The sequence below is a fragment of the Dipodomys ordii genome, unplaced genomic scaffold (genome assembly GCF_000151885.1).
Source record: "Dipodomys ordii isolate 6190 unplaced genomic scaffold, Dord_2.0 Scaffold1, whole genome shotgun sequence".
In the NCBI taxonomy this organism is placed as follows: Eukaryota; Metazoa; Chordata; class Mammalia; order Rodentia; family Heteromyidae; genus Dipodomys; species Dipodomys ordii.
This window is the reverse complement of record NW_012267217.1, coordinates 63,834,763-63,851,561: the sequence shown is the minus strand read 5'-3', so window position 1 is coordinate 63,851,561 and position 16,799 is coordinate 63,834,763. Positions and strand designations below refer to the sequence as shown.

The 16,799-nt window shown below is 44.7% G+C and overlaps 1 protein-coding gene across 3 annotated transcripts in view; it reads right to left on the bottom strand.

Annotated features, from left to right (window-relative positions):
* Atg16l1 (autophagy related 16-like 1) overlaps positions 1 to 16,582 on the bottom strand; it is a 25,699-nt gene extending 9,117 nt beyond the window's left edge. Inside the window, exons 1-10 of one of the 3 annotated variants that reach the window (XM_013010400.1) lie at positions 16,540 to 16,582; positions 16,097 to 16,190; positions 14,177 to 14,321; positions 13,174 to 13,247; positions 12,243 to 12,494; positions 10,025 to 10,090; positions 7,719 to 7,805; positions 6,938 to 6,994; positions 5,986 to 6,088; positions 1,975 to 2,080 (exon numbers count right to left, since the gene is read on the bottom strand). In XM_013010400.1, the coding sequence (XP_012865854.1) occupies positions 1,975 to 2,080; positions 5,986 to 6,088; positions 6,938 to 6,994; positions 7,719 to 7,805; positions 10,025 to 10,090; positions 12,243 to 12,494; positions 13,174 to 13,247; positions 14,177 to 14,239 (808 nt within the window). In that variant the 5' untranslated portion in view covers positions 14,240 to 14,321; positions 16,097 to 16,190; positions 16,540 to 16,582. The remainder of the gene's footprint in view (positions 1 to 1,974; positions 2,081 to 5,985; positions 6,089 to 6,937; positions 6,995 to 7,718; positions 7,806 to 10,024; positions 10,091 to 12,242; positions 12,495 to 13,173; positions 13,248 to 14,176; positions 14,322 to 16,096; positions 16,191 to 16,539) is intronic. The other 2 variants (XM_013010392.1, XM_013010409.1) reach the window with 2 other exon arrangements.
* Between the last annotated feature and the right edge of the window lie 217 nt (positions 16,583 to 16,799).

Sequence of the window (16,799 nt, the reverse complement as noted above, 5' to 3'; positions counted from 1 at the left end):
GCCACTTCTGGCTTTTTTCTTTTTGCTTATGTGGTGCTGGAGAATCGAACCCAGGGCCTCATGCATGCAAGGCAAGTGCTCTACCGCTGGGCCACATTCCCAGCCCATTTGGCAGTCAAGAATGGGTTTTTTAAGTCCATTATTTTCAATATTCGAATCGACCCATATATTAAACTCTGGGTGTGGTCAGTATGTGCCAACTACTATTTCTGTAGAAACTGATGGACCAAATTTCCAGATTCTACAGTGTAATTCTCATGAAGGTCTGAAAATAAACTTAGAAAACCTCAATTGAGTTGTCAGAATTCCAGAAAAGCTTTATGAATAGCTTAAATTCTCTCCATGAACCGTAACCCTGGCAAGTCAACTGACTCTCAGTACCCACCTTCACACACAATCCACTCACCTCCAACTCCGATAGGATATGACCACAGGAATTTAATTACTCAGTTACTTTCCTGCAAATCAAATGGTGCAACAGCCAAGTATAGTACTTTTCCAATTGTCTATTCCAAACAGATTAATAGGATGTTCTTGTTCTATCAAACATCAATAGTAACTAATGTGTTTGTGTGTGAGAGAGAGAAAGACAGAGCTAGAGAGAGAGAGAAAACATGCGAGCTGGTCCTTGGGCTTGAACTTGGGGCCTGAGCACAGTCCCTGAGCTTTTTTGTACTCATGGCTTGGCACTCTACTACTTGAGCTATGCTTTCACTTCTGGCTTTTTGCTGGTTAATCAAAGTTCAGAGTTTTCTGGCTTTAAACTATGACTCTTAGATCTCAGCCTCCTGAGTGGTTAGGGTTATAGTCATGAGCCTCTAGCACCCAGCTCCCACCCAGCTCCCATATGTCTTTTCAGTTCCCTACAGCCTAGAGAAAGTTTCAGTGTTACAAGTATGGGATTTTATGTACAGCATTTCACGCATTTCCTAAGGCAAGAGGATCAAGAGTTCACAGCTAGCCTGAGCCACAGTCCCATCTCAAAGAAAGTCTCATTAATTTTTTCATCTGCCAAATGAGTAAAACTTTTCTAAGAATCACAGAAATTAAAACAAAGGAACTTTGGGCTAGTGGAGGATGGTGAAAATATAATTAAAATACAGAAACCTGAGACGTGCTCTCTACTACAAAAACAAAAACACAAAAACAAACCTTTGGTCGTTTACTAAACGTCCTTTTGGCAATATATGCATATTTAACGGAATTTAAGAACATCAGAAATGAGGGCTGGGAAGGTGGCTCAGTGGTAGAGCGCTTGCCTTGCATGTTCGAGGCCCTGGGTTCGATTCCTCAGCACCATATAAGCAAAAAGAAAAAAGCCGGAAGTGGCGCTATGGCTCAAGTGGTAGAGTGCTAGCCTTGAGCTGAAGAGCTGACGGACAGTGCCCAGGCCCAGAGTTCAGGCCCCACGACTGGACCCCAAAAAAAAAAAAAGAGTCTCGCGGATGGGCTTTGAACGGTGATTCTCAGACTTCAGCCTCCTGAGTAGCTAGGATTACAGGTGTAAGCCACTGACGTGCAGTCCAGCTCAGATTATTTCTTAAATCTAAAACATTTCATGAATGAAGGACCAGATAACACTACACAAAAGGAAATGTACTTAATACCTGACAATGTATGTCATATCTAAAATAAATTAAAAAACTTTTTTTCATGAGATTGGGCATTGGTGGTTCAAGCCAGTAGTCCTAGCTACTTAGGAGGCTAAGAGCTGAGGACAGGTTGTTTGAAGCTAGCTGGGACAGGAAAGTCCATGAGACTCTTATCTCCAATTAATCACCGGAAAAACAGAATTGGAGCTGTGGCTCAAAGTAGTAGAGCATTAGCCCTGAGCAAAAGAGGCTCAGGAACAGCACCCAAGCCCTGAGTTCAAGCTCCATACCTGTCCAAAAAATAAATAAAAAATAAATAACTCACGAAAACAAGGTCAAAACAGATGCTTACAGAACTCCTTGTACACCCACAGACTCTTACCTCCAAATGCTTCCCAGAGCTTAACCCTCCGATCCATGCCTCCTGTCGCCAGCAACCGGGAACCTGGACTGAACTGCACAGCATTGACTTCTCCATCGTGTGCCTCCTGCAAGACAAGCACCCATCATTGTCATCTATTAGTTCAAAGGCACAGGCATGCATTTTGAATGCCCAACTCAGGCAAAACACTCATCCTTAAACAGGTGGATGGACCTCAAACGAAAGTGGACTTGTAGCTGAATGTCTCCTAAGAGCTGTGTGTGTGTGTATCTGTCTGTCTGTCTAGGTCAGTCCCGGGGGCTGGAACTCTGGGCCTAAGAACTGTCCCTGAGCAGTTCAGCTCAAGGTGAGAGCTCTACCACTTGAGCCACAGTCCCACTCATGGTTTTCTGGTGGTTAATTGGAGGTAAGAGTCCCATGGGGGGCTGGGAAGGTGGCTTAGTGGTAGAGTGCTTGTCTTGCATGCATGAGGCCCTGGGTTCGATTCCTCAGCACCACATAAGCAGAAAAAGCTGGAAGTAGGGCTGAGGCTCAAGTGGTAGAGTGCTAGTCTACAGCTAAAGAGCTGAAGGACAGCACCCAGGCCCAGAATTCAGGCCCCACGACTGACAAAAAAAAAGAGTCCCATGGACTTTCCTACCCAGACTGGCTTTGAACCTTCATCCTCGGATCTCAACCTCCTGAGTGGGGAGGATTACAGGCATGAGCCTGTAATCTACCAGCTCAACTTATTCTTATAGTTACAGCTTTATTCATCCATTCCTTCAATTATCCAGTCTCACTATGTATCTAAGGCTGACCTGGAACCTCCTTATACTCTTGAGTGCTGGGATTACAGGCATGTGCCACCCTTGCCCAGCCTGTACTTATTTACAGTGCAACCTTTTCAAATAAAATTCAGAGTTAGAGGATGGGAATGTGGCTTAGTAGGTAGAGTGTTTGCCTAGTATAAATGAAGCCCTGGATTCGATTCCGAGTACCACATAAAACAGAAAAGGCTAGAATTGGTGCTGTAGCTCTAGTGGTAGAGGGCTAGCCTTGAGCAAAAGAAGCTCAGGGACACCACCCAGGCCCTGAGTTTAAGACCCAGGACTTGGGAAAAATATTCACAATTAGTGTAGACTGAAATTTTAGACTGAAGTTTATCTGTTCATTTATTTCTTCTAAGAACAATGGTAATTTGACTTATATGTTCACCTTATTTGCTTCAAAGTCTAGAATTAAAATGGTCATTTTTTGGGGGCGCTGGTGGCTCATGCCTGTGGTCTTAGCTATTTAGGAGGCTGAGATCTGAGGATCATAGTTTGAAGCCAGCTCCAGCAGGAATGTCCATGGGGCTGTTGCTCGAAGTAGTAGAGTGCTAGCCTTGAGCAAAAGAGGCTCAGAGACAGCGCCCAGGCCGAGTTCAAGCCCTATGACCAACCACAAAAAATAAAATGCCTATTTGGTCCTGATTCCTTCTTACATTTACTCTTTATTATTTACTATCAATAAATGTTAAAAACTACACATCTGGTAACATATAGCACATGGTCTCTACAGAAAGCTTTCTCAATGAGTCCTAGTATAAGCAGGTGCTGATTCTACTGCTAGACATCAATCAGTATTACAATGAAATTCTATGTGGTTCTTTCTGGAAACGTTATGGCACTGTGACATCTTCTAAGTTTTTATCTCCTTAAAGTCTCAGAGAAGGGTTTGTAACCAAAAATTGTGCCTAAAAATGAATGAATCATCAGTGCAAGTATCAGCTGTTATTTTGGAAAATTCTTCATAGCTTCTAGATGACAAGGGTTATAGATAACATAAGCATGCTGTGTGTGTGTGTGTGTAGTGTGTGTGTGTGTGTGTAGTGTGTGTAGACGAAGGCCGGACATATGTGTGTTGTGTGTGTGCGTGTGCACTTGCACTCTCACACACACACATGCACATGTGTATATACACTCGGGCTTGAACACAAGGCCTGGGCACTGTCACCTAGCTTTTTGACTGAAGGATAGAGCTCAGCTACTTGGACCACAACTCTATTTCTGGCTTTCTGATGGCTAATTTGAGATTAAGAGTCTCACAGACTTTCCTGCCCAATCTGGCTTCAAACTATGATCCTCCGATCTTGGCCTCCTGTGTGGCTAGGATTAGATTTGAGCTACATACTAGGTTTTCTGGTGCTAGTCCTGGGGCTTGAACTCAGAACCTGGGCACTGCTGCTGAGCTTTTCTGCTCAAGGCCAGCAGTATACCACTCCACTTGAGCCACAGTTCCACTTCTTGCTTTCTGATATTTAATGAGAGATTAAGAGTCTCATGGACTTTTCCCACCCAGACTGCCTTTGAACTGCAATCCTCAGAGCTAGGATTAGAGAAGCATGAGCTACTAGTGCCCGTCCATCTTTTTTTTTGGGGGGGTGTATGAGGGGGTGGGAGTAACAGTATCTTTCTATGTAACTCAGACTGGCTTTGAACATACTATATTCCTCAGGCCGACTTCAAACTTTCAATCCTGCTTTAGCCACCCCAGTGCTGGGATCACAGAAGTATGCTACCTAGCCATCTACTCTCAAAAGTATTTTGGGATGAAGTTGATGTATGGCACTTACATCAAACCCTATAAGGTGCAGTAAAGTGGATAGTACTGAAATATCAGTACCAATTAATGGGAAATTAGCATTTTGGTGATGACATTTCCCACTTCCCTCATGCCCCATCACTGAAAGTCTGTACCATGCAAGCCCCCTATATTTACAAGAGATTTCTTTCTCTCGAGGTCTCAGATTGAAAACTTGAGATCATGCACTGTCACACCCTTCCTGCCGCTCCTCAGGCTCCTGTGAAGCTGGTGCTGTTGGATATACCCATCACTGTGAACCACTTACTCTTGGAACACAGAATGACAGAATCCCAAACTATCAGCAGCTCATTACCTATACACATGACTTCAATGTGCAAGGGAAAAACTAGGCTGCTGGGAGTTGAGGGCAGGAAGGAACTGTGACATTCAGTGCAATCAGACCTTTTACCAATCATCACTGACCTCTGTGAAGTGCCCAGGCCCCTCATGAAATCATAGGAGCAAGGTGAGAAGAGGAAGGGGCCCCGCCTTTCTCCAGACCAACTCCTCTTCCAAAATGGCACTCTACTCAGTATCTCATCCCCAGAAGTGAAAGCTCAGATCTAAATACCACTTCCTTTTTAGTGCAAATCTTGCCTTCCTTTGAGAGCAACTTTGTTTAGCCACCATCTGCTGTAACAGTTCTTAACTGCAGTTCAACTTTGGGTTCTGCTAATTTTTTTCTGTTCCAGTAATGGGGCTTGAATGCAATGCCTCTCATTTTGGTTGGCTTTTTCCACTCAAAGCTGGCACTCTACACTTGAGCCAGAGCTCCACTTCTACCTTTCTCCTCTCAGCCTCCAGAATAACTGGGTTCTACTCATGTTGTTCCTCGTCAGTCCTCTACCAGCCCTGAGCTAAATATTCCATGCTTCCCTAAACTGGCTCAATTATTTAGGTGGGATGCTGATCTGATTAATGCCAGGATCCTGCTCTAAACTTTAGACAGTTTAGACAGTTCTGGTATCAGAGTGGCTTCTGCATAGCATTGTTCCTGCATCCAGTTACATTCTTATAGTTAGAAGACATACAAGTAAGGGTTTAACTTACTAAACCAACAGGTGTCCTGCTACACTCACTCTAAATTGGAGCTAACTGGTAACAGTAACCGTAACTTTCAGATTTCTCACCATTCCATTTGTTTTTCCTTTTCTGTACCCTTGGTGTTACCAATCCTTTCTCTTATCCCACTGTTACACAGGATGGCTAGAACAAATTCTCTGCTCTGAAGCTAACTATGCACAATGTAGTCATTCTTCACATGCAACAGAGCCTGCGGGTCTAAGGGCCTGATTTTATAAGTGAAGCAACTCTAAGTCTAGCTGTAACCCTAGAAAGGATTGGTTAGTTTCAGTCCCTGCTACCACTGCACACTTAGAAGGTATGAACAAGAAGTGCACTCACAAAGACACACACAGCAGTGGTTGGTACCCTCGCGTCTTTACCAGAGGCAGGATGAGCATCCATATTGTCCTGGGGGACCGGGAAGGAAGAGACAGAACGTCTCCTAAGGAACAACACAAAGGCAGACATTAGACGAGACTAAATTCAGTTTAGTGTTCACCAGCTTCCAGAATGGTCTCGAAGATAAACTTGCAAAATCAGAAACATCCCAAAGTAGTAACAGGAAGAGAGCCAGAACACCTTACTCTCAGGCTCACTAAGTCCTGGGCTCTGAATCAACACTAAAAAGCAATCCTGAACAAAATCACTTACCCTGTCTGTAAGCTGCTAGAGAATATTTTCAACAGGTAGCTCAGAGATGGTTCTCTGACGCTTTCTAAACTTGTTTAACAATTGCTTCTATGCCTAGTTATAATCGCCCTCTGCTTGTATTTGTGGGCAGTCAAAAGCATGCCAAGAGAAAGCGTGCCAAGAGCATGATGACTTCACAAGGGCTCAAACTGTCCAGACTGCCTGACTTTGAGAGCTACCAGCATTCACTCCTGGAAGCATGCAAAGCGCCCTGGTTAGCATGTGGACACCTGATGTTTGCAGAGAGTGCAGTGTGATCAGCAAGATTATCAACAACCCACACTCACATGCTGGGCTAAGAGAGGGTAATATTTTCACCTGGCAGCATCAGAAGAAGAATGATGTCCCAAAAGGGGAGACTCGGACAGACTAAAGAGAAAGGCCAGAGATCAGCACGCAGCGAGATTAAGGAAGTTGCAGAAAAAAGGAAGCTAAATGAAAAGCCAAAAAATAAAAATAAAAAAATAAAAAAAAATTAAGGCATCTGTATTTTCTGCACCACTGAAATCCTGGAGTACACTTACATAAACAAAACACGTACATATACTTAGGTATATTTATACACATTTTAAAAGGGAAAGGAGAAGGTCTTCTAACCTACCCAAAGATATTAGTGATAGAATCCAGAAGGCCTCCAGCAGGCTGCGAGAGTCGCTTACTAAAGAGGAGGGAGGATAGGTTTACAACCTTAGAAACATTTTGCCCAAATAATCAAAACAGCCCATAAAAATAAGTACCCAGGAACATATTTCCCACTTAGTTCCCAAATCCCAGCTGAGAGAAACTGAACACAATATTTGAACCACCATGGAATAGTGGGAAAGTAGAAGGGAAAACCCAGCCTCAAAGTTTTAAACAAGGTTCCCTAGGATAAAATTAATTTCACTGGGGGCTGGGAATGTAGCTTAGTGGTAGAGTGCCTGCCTACCATGCATGAAGCCCTGGATTAGATTCCTTAGTACAACATAAACAAAAAAAGCCGCAAGTAGCCCTGTGGCCCAAGTAGCGTTGAGCAAAAGAATCTCAGGGACAATGAATGCCCAGGCACTGAGTTCAAGCCCCAGGACTGGCAAAATCATCATCATCATCATCTCACTGGAAATAAAGTCTCAGACAAGGAAACTCTAACTACCCCAAAAAAGTCTGAGTGTTAAAACCAAATACCCATTCTTTTCAATACTGTTTTAGCAAACTTAAAAAAATCCTTGAGCCCACTCTTGGTGAATGGAGGGGAAATCAGGAAGACTGGCCAGAAACCTGGCATAGAAGAGGAAGGATTTCATCAAGAGGATTCAGGGTTGTATGCATCTGACTATACTCCTCTTATGGCTGTGTGTGTGTACATTGCTGTGTGAGCTTTCCCCACCCAACCTGCTACTCACGTGGCTGTTCTGGTGACAGTTCGCACAGGAGAAGTCTCCTCTGGGTGGTCTGAGGTTTCATCTACTATAACTTCAATGTCATCATCCCTGGAAAGATCAAGAGTCAGTCTCTTAATCCGCTAGTAGGAGCTTGTGATTAACCGGTTCTGCAAAGGTCAGTGTAATTTTCTACTGAGACATCCTATGAGACTAGGCATGACAGCAATGGTGAAGTTCACTGAAGAACAATAGCAAGATGAAGAGGTGCCATTCCGGAGAAACTTGAAAAGAAATACTGGCTCAAGTGGAAGAGCACTATTCTTTTTTTTTTGGGGGTCCGGTTGTGGGGCCTGAACTCTGGGCCCAAGCACTGTCCCTCAGCTCTTCAGCTCAAGGCTTGAGCCACAGCGCCACTTCCGGCTTTTTTCTTTTTGCTTATGTGGTGCTGAGGATCGAACCCAGGGCCTCATGCATTCAAGGCAAGCGTTCTACCACTGAGCCACCTTCCCAGCCCATAGATAACTATTCTTGAGTACAAAAAGGCTCAAGGACAGCGCTCAGGCCCTGAGTTCAAGTCCCACACCGACCAAAAAAAAAAAGAAATGTTTCATATATCTGAGAAGGCAGGATACACCCCTACACTGACATCCAGAGCAAATATTTGACAAAGAACTTCTGTTTCTGCATGTGTTGGTGGAAGAATCTTAACTAAATCATTCTTCTCCATTTAAAAACAATCAGAAACCTAAAAAGAGAGCCATATTCACATATTATATGCCAAAATACATTTTAACAGAAAGTATAGCAAAGCGAATGCTGTTATTTAAAAACCTACCACAGGGGGCTGGGAAGATAGCTCAGTGATAGAGTGCTTGCCTTGCATGCCTGAGGCCCTGGGTTCGATTCCTCAGCACCACATAAGCAAAAAAGAAAAAAGCCAGAAGTGGTGCTGTGGCTCAAGTGGTAGAGCGCTAGACTTGAGCTGAAGAGCTGAGGGACAGCGCCCAGGCCCAGAGTTCAGGCCCCATGACCGGACCCCCCCAAAAAAAAAAAAAAACCTACCACAGGAAGGTGGCTCAGTGGTAGAGCGCTTGCCTTGCATGCATGAGGCCCTGGGTTCGACTCCTCAGCACTACATAAGCAGAGAAGGCCAGAGGTGGCACTGTGGCTCAAGTGGTAGAGTACTAGCCTTGAGCTGAAGAGCTGAGGGACAGCGCCCAGGCCCAGTGTTCAGGGACCCCCGACCAACCAAAAAAAAGAAACCCTACCTTAGTGGCTGCGAATGTGGCTTAGTGGTAGAATGCTTTCCTAGTATGTATGAAGCTCTGGGTTTGATTCCTCAGTACCACATAAGCAGAAAAGCCAGAAGTGGCACTGTAGCTCAAGTGGTAGAGTGCTAGCTTTACGCACAGATAAGACTCAGGGATAGTGCTCAGTGCTCAGGCCCTGAGTCAAGCCCTAGGACTGGCAAAAAATAAAGTAAAATCACAGTCAGGTACCAGTGGCTGAGGCCTTTAATCCTAGTTGCAAAAAAGAAAAAAAAGCCGTAAGTAGCACTATGGCTCAAGTGGTAGAATGGTAGCCTCAAGCTGAAGAGCTGAGGGACAGCGCCCAGGCCCAGAGTGCAGGCCCCATGACCGGACCCAAAATAAACAAACAAATAAATAATAAATAAAACTGAACCCCTGCACAATTACATGATGACAGGCTCCATTAGAGCTGGAAGCAGTGAGGTGTCCCCAGCACAGGAAGTGAAGAGTCAGACTCAGCTGAAGAGTTTATGTAGGAAAACTTCTGAGAGGCAATTTGGTAATACATATTTGAGAATATATTAAACTTTTGGCCCAACAAATTTTACTTTTAAGAATCTCCCCCCCACCCAAAAAAAGAATCTTTCCCCAGGCTGGGAAGGTAGCTCAGTGGTAGAGCGCTTGCCTTGCATGCATGGGGCCCTGGGTTCGACTCCTTAGCACCACATAAGAAAAAAGAAAAAAGCCGGAAGTAGCGCTGTGTCTCAAGTGGTAGAGCACTAGCCTTGAGCTGAAGAGCTGAGGGACAGTGCCCAGGCCCAGAGTTCAGGCCCCATAACCGGACCCCCCCCCAAAAAAAGAATCTTTCCCCGAATCATATAACTGCAACCCCTCTGTACATCATCTTTATAATAATAAAAAATTATATGAAAAAAAAATCTTTGTATACTTAACTTGAAAGATGGCCAGAGGTCATTTTTAGTACTTTATTTGTAAATTCACTATTGCAAATGCCCAAAAAAGCATCGCTAAAGCAACTGCCCAGATGTTAGTTTCAGGTCACTTATCTCTACTTACTGTTCAACTGGCAGAGGCTCCTTTGCCGCTTCTGCAAGCTCTTTCTGCAGCCGGGCTTGACGCCTCCTATTTGAGAAAAGGCACATCATTTACCTCTGCTTACCAAAGGCACAGGGTTTTCACTCTCAATAAACAACTCTGAGGAGTCTGAAAATGTGAATATTCAGTGTATTTAAAACACGCTCAGTACAAACACTAATTGTTTTCCTGAATACTTAATACTTAATTCCACAGGTGTGTGGAGTCTATCAGTCCCAGAGACAACTGTCCTCAGCCATTTCACTTCTTTATGAAGACCTCCTTAACTCCACCTTAAACTCAGCATTTGAGTTCCAATCAAGACCTGGGCTCTTTAGTGACAATTCTCAAATGTAGAGTTGCTTGAGAATTTGGGGGATGAGGGTATAGCTCAAAAAAAAAGTACATTACACTGTTTAGTAAAGGACTCAAATTATCGGCTGGGAAGGTGGCTTAGTGGTAGAGCGCTTGCCTTGCATGCATGAGTCCCTGGGTTTAATTCCTCAGCACCACATAAGCAAAAAGAAAAAAGCCGGAAGTGGCGCTGTGGCTCAGGTGGTAGAGCACTAGCCTTGAGCTGAAGAGCTGAGGGACAGTGCCCAGGCCCAGAGTTCAGGCCCCACGACCGGACCAAAAAAAAAGACTCAAATTATAAATTTTACAGGACAAATCACACCAAAGTCCAATTTATTCAGATGTTCTTATAGCAATCCTCCCCCTCCTACCCCCCCCCAAAAAAGTCAAATGGATTGGGAAGAATACCTTCCTGTAATACAAGTTACCCTGGAGGTGAGGACTAACAAAATCTGAGATTGCCCCCTTTCCACCTCAAAAAATTCAAGATCTGCTGGGTGCGGGTGGCTCATTCCTCTAATCCTACCTACTCAGGAGGATGAGATCTGAGCATTGCACTTCAAAGCCAGTGGGGGAGGGGGGGCAGGAAGGGGCTCAGTGGTAGAGTGCTTGCCTTGCATGTATGAGGCCCTGGGTCCGATTCCTCAGCACCACATAAGCAGAAAAAGCTGTAAGTGGCGCTATTGTTCAAGTGGCAGAGTATTTGCCCTGAGCCAAAGAGCTCAGGACACAGTTCAAGCCCTAGAACTGACCAAAGAAAAACAACTCAAGATCCAATAGGTGAGGTGTTCAGGCCTGTAATCCTACCTCCATGGGAAGTTGAGATCTAAGGATCACAGTTTGAAGCTAGCCCAGGCAGAAAAGTCCATGACAAGAATTTTATCTTCAATAAACTACTCAGAAAAAAGCTGGAAGTGGCACTGTGGCTCAAGTGGTGGAGCCCTGAAAAGAAAGAGACTCAGGGACAGCACCCAGGCCCTGAGTTCCAGTTCCAGGACTGGCAAGAAAAAAAAAATTCAAGATCCTACAGGAGGGTCAATGTCCAAGACCAGCCTCAGGGCAAATTGAGGCAATCTAAAAATCAGGAAGGGGCAAAAAAAAAGTCCAGTCCAGGCAGTGACATGTGTTGAGAGCTCATCTCTAATTATCCAGTGAAGTGTCACTAGAGCAAGGCTCAAGTGGTAGAGCCCCAGCTGTAAGCAAGAAAGCTGAGCAAGAAGAATGAGGTCTTGAGCTCAAGCCCTAGTACTGGCCCAAAACACAGGTATCAATGAATATGATTTAGAAATTTTCTTCCATGTTTTTTGTTTTGGTTAGTTGTAGGACTTCAACTCAGGGCCTGGGCACTGTCTCTGAGCTCTTTTCACTCAAGGCTCTACCAACTTTGAGCCACAGTACGACTTCCAGTTTTCTAATGGTTAACTAGAGATAAGAGGTTCAAGGACTTTCCTTCCTGGGCTGGCTTCAAGCCACAAATCCCAAGATCTCTGCTTTCTGAGTAGCTGAATTATAGGCAAGAGCCACCAGCACCTGGCTCAGTCCTGGTTTTAATTTTTATTAGTTGTGAGCTTGAACTCAGGGCCTATGCACTATCCCTTAGCGCTTTTGCTCAAGGCTAGCACTCTACCACTTGAGACACAACTCCACTTCCAGTTTGAGTGGTTAATTGGAGATACGAGTCTCACAGGAACTTCTCTGCTTAGGAAGGCTTTGAATCATGATCCTCAAGATCTCAGCCTCCTGAGTAATTAGGATTACAGGTATGAACCATTTACTCCCAGCATTGTTTTTCTTATGTTCTCCTTCATAAAACATGGAGCCCACTGACTACAGCTGGACATCCCACCTGGAGTCTTTCTCATTCTCTGCATTGAGGCGATTGGCTTCTTGGGCCTTCTCAGCCATCCACCTAGTGACCAGCTCCTGGTTCTCTTCTGTAGTTTTCCGCAGCTTCTCCTCCAAGGCAGTAAAAGTGATCTGCAGGGCGTCATATTCGTCCTTCAGGGTCTGGTTGGCTATCTCAAGGTCCTGCAGCTTGCTGCGCAGGTCCAGGCATTCCGTTTCCAGATCAGAGATAGTCTGCAAACACTCAGCAATTCTGGAAACACAACATGAAAAGAGTGGTGCCTGGCCAGAGGCCTACACCACCTCCAGAGAACTCTACGTGCCAAACGGTTGAGCTCAATTCAGCAGCAGGATCATGAATCACTATGCTAGGCCTAGCCCAATGGTGTGCATAACAATTCCACTAGCAAACACCCTGGATAAGAGTCCTCTTGACCATGAATAACTAGTCTTAGCACCATTCAAGACAGAAGGACTGGAGTAAGGGAAGCTCTGGGTGTTTAGATTGGTGAAGGGACTTGTAAGGCCCCCAGCTGTAGCATGCTAGACTACCATTTCTCTGACGTCTGGGCTTCTCCCTGATCAAACACATTTGCCACATGTGCCAAGGTTCATGCACTCAGGCATCACAATGTCTCCCCTCCCCACCACAGGAAGACACTACCATCCCCATACAGTGGCCATGGAGAAGAATTAAGTCTCCTAGGACACTCACCTGGCAACTGGCCCAGTTCCTTCCAGTTAAGTTATATTAGGGGCTTACGGGTTCTGCCTTTGATTTTCACAGGAAAGTATCCCAAAATCCGTGTGAAGTATGTAATGAAGTGCTTGTTGTGTGCAGTATGGCTACCAATTGGCCTTACTCAAGAGTATAGCAAATCAGGATGTGTGACCCAACAGGCAGGCCTCAAGTAGATGTGATATCTACTCACTTTGCTTCATTCATCTGTATCTCCCTGTCCTTCTGCTGCATTTGGTTATTCAAGTCGATCACCAACTGAGCTAACTGGAAATAAAGAACACTCTCATAAGATTTTAGGATCTCACTTAGAAATTACATACTGGGTGAATTAGGCAATTCATAAGAGTAGGGGTGGGGAAAGGTAAGAAGAAAAGTGCTGGTGGCAGAGAGAGAGGGTCCCGTGGAGATGTGGCTTGTTGCTATCTTCTGCTCTGTGGAGAGAGGCATGGGTAATGGTGAACAATTCTAAGTGACCTCCAGCTTCTGGCTGAGGACACTATCTTCAATCGAACCGCAACTCAACTGAATCGATTACAAGACAGTATTCCCTCAGCTGGAGCTCTCCCTTAAGTCCACCATCCTAAGCCAAGTGCTGGTGGCTTACATCTGTACTCAGGAGGCTGAGATCTAAGAATGAGGATGGTGATTCAAAACTAGCCTGGGCAGGACAGTCTGTGAGACACTCATCTCCAACAGACCACCGAAAAACTGGAAGTGGCGCTGTGAAACAAAATGGTAGAGAGCTAGCCTTGAGGTGAGGACAGTACCCAGTTCAAGCCCCACAACTGGGAAAGAGGAGGGGGCGGGGGAGATCACCATCCAGGTTACACATAGCTAGAACTCAACTCCTTGAACTGTCCCCTTCTGAAACTGGAGGGTTCACACTCAAAAGCTTGATGAGGCTTTAATAAGAACTCAGAGATGCCCAAGCAGTCAGCTTTTTTGCTCTTCTAAGCTTCCTTTCTTTGTCACACTGGGGAGCACAGCAACAGTGTGGTCTGGCTCTAGTAAACACTTGCTGGGACCTCACAGTGTCTAGTGGTTTCTTTTGGTTTTCCCCACTTACACTCTCAAAGCTTATATGCAGAATGTAGCAAGATTACTACCAATCCTCAGAAGTGACTGCCCACCCTCCCATTCCCCATAAGACCCTGGAGAGAGCAAAGGACAGATGGGCAGAAGGGCTATTTTACCTCCCCACGTTTCTTGTGTAGTTCAGTCAGTTCTTCCTGGTGCTTAATCCGCAGCTGGGACATCTCTTGTCGAATATGGTCACTCCATGTACCATCGTGTCCGGGGCTAAACCACCAGACAAAATGTAACTGGTTCTTATCATTACTAAGTGCAATGTGCAAAAAGAACATAGATTTTTATAGTGGTAAAGGCCATTGTTCCCATATAAACCTACCAAATACGCAAGCATTAGGACAAACCCACCTAAGTTATTTTGATGAAGTATAGCTTTCAGTTTGTTTTGTTTTGAGGGGTTCCCAGTGTCTGACCCTAAGTTCTTTTTGCTCAAAGCTTATGCTCTACCACTTAAGCCACAGCTCCACTTTTGGCCTTTTTTTTTTGATAGTTAGAGATAAGAGTCTCATGGAAGGGGGGAGGGGGGAGGCTGGGAAGGGATGTGAAGGGTAAACAAAAGGAGGAGGCTGCAATGCTTGGTAAGAAATGTACGCATTATCCTGCCCATGTAATTGTAACCCCTCTGTACAGTATCTTGACAAAGAAAAAAAAAAGAGTCTCATGGAAAGCTGGACATTGGTGGCTCACACCTGTAATCCTAACTGCTCAGGAGGCTGAAATCTGAGGATCAAGGTTCAAAGCTAGCATGGGCAGGCAAGTCCAATTCATTCCTTTAACCACAAAAAAGCCAGAAGTAGAGCTGTAGCTCAAGTGACAGAGCATGAGTCTTGAGCAAAAAAAAGGACTCAGGGACAGGGCCCAGGCCCTGAGTTCAAGCCCCAGGACTTAGAGTAGACTGCTTGCCTAGTATGCATGAAGCGCTGGGTTTGATTCCTCAGTAACACAAACATAAAAACGCCAGAAGTGGTGCTGTGGCTCAAATAGTAGAGTGTCAGCCTTGAATAAAAGAAACCATGAGAAAGTGCCCAGGCCCCGAGTTCAAGTGCCAGGACTGGGGTAGGGGTAGGGGGAGTAAACCCTGAGCTGAGTACTAGTGGCTCATGCCTATAATCCTAGCTACTCAGGAGGCTGAGATCTTGCAGACTGCAGTTGGACACCAGGACTGGCACAGACATCATACAAATGTGGAAGTGAAGGTATGGGTCAAGTGGTAGAGTGCAAAAAGCTCAGGAATAGTGCCTATGCCCTGAGTTCAAGCCCTAGAACAGGCATGCATACATACATTTACATGTGCTAACACACACAGAATGAACCATAGTTGGTTAGAAGTTAGCCCAAGGTTGCTATATGAACTGGACTTAAGAAATTTCTCAGGGCTGGGAAGGTGGCTCAGTGGTAGAGCACTTGCCTTGCATGCATGAGGCCCTGGGTTTCGATTCCTCAGCACCACATAAGCAAAAAGAAAAAAAGCTGGAAGTGGCACTGTGGCTCAAGAGGTAGAGTGCTAGCCTTGAGCTGAAGAGCTGAGGGACAGCACCCAGGCCCAGAGTTCAGGCCCCACGACCGCCCGCCCAAAAAAAGAAATTTCTCATGCTGAGCAGGCACTGCTGGTTCACACCTATAATCCTAGCTACTCAGGAGGCTGAGATCTAAAGATTGTGGTTCAAAGCCAGCCAGGGCAGAAAAGTCCCAGAGAGACTCATCTCCAATAAACCAATCAAAAACTGTTAGTGGCACTGTGGCTCAAGTGGTAGAGCACTAACCTTCATCACTAAGAGACTCAGGGATGGTACCCAAGCCGAGTCAAGCCCCACAACCAACCAAAAAAAATAAAAAGACATTTGTCAAGCTGAGAACATTACACTGATAAAGTCATTTCAGTTACTTTTAGCAGCCCTTATTTAAAAGGAACTGGCAAAAACTAAAGCACAGAAAAAGTATTTGCTTTCAGAGAAGTGACAACAGAATCAAAACAAATTTCAATTTCAAACATGGAGAAACTAAAAGGGTTAGTTTGAAAATACCTTATCTCATGCCTGTTTGGTGTGTCATGCTTTTCAGGTTGTAGCTTCTGGGCCAACACTGAATGAAGATCTGACTTCTCCAGCAACTTGTTATCTATAAATACATAAATCAAGTTATCACAGCATAGTTATAATTATAAAACTTGAGCTTAAAAATTACCATAGGATGGTCTGGGAAGTGACTCAGTGGTAGAGTGCTTGCCTTGCATGCATGAGGTCCTGGGTTCGATTCCTTAGCACCACATAAGCAGAAAAAGCTGGAAGTGGCACTGTGGCTCAAGTGGTAGAGCACTAGCCTTGAGCTGAAGAGCAGAGGGACAGCGCCCAGGCCCAGAGTTCAGGCCCCACGACCGGAAACCCCCCCTAAAAAAAATTACCATAGGATCACCTGGGTAGGATTCATTTTTATTACGTATTTAAATATGAAGTACTTTGTCACCTACTGTAATGATGTAGGAACACAAATTTCTTGGTTGATTCTTAGCTTAAGTTTGGGCAGCCTAGTCATAGTCACCTGTAAACACTTTCAAGAATGACCTATTAAAGGAGTTGAAATTGCTTTCCACTTTCAAAATCATCTTTTCTGACTTGAGAGTGAAGCAAAACACAATGACAAAGTGAAATGCTATGTACCTTTAAGTAATATACTACTTTACAGTACTTTGATAGCTTTAACCATTTTCCTTCTTTTCCTTCCCCTCTT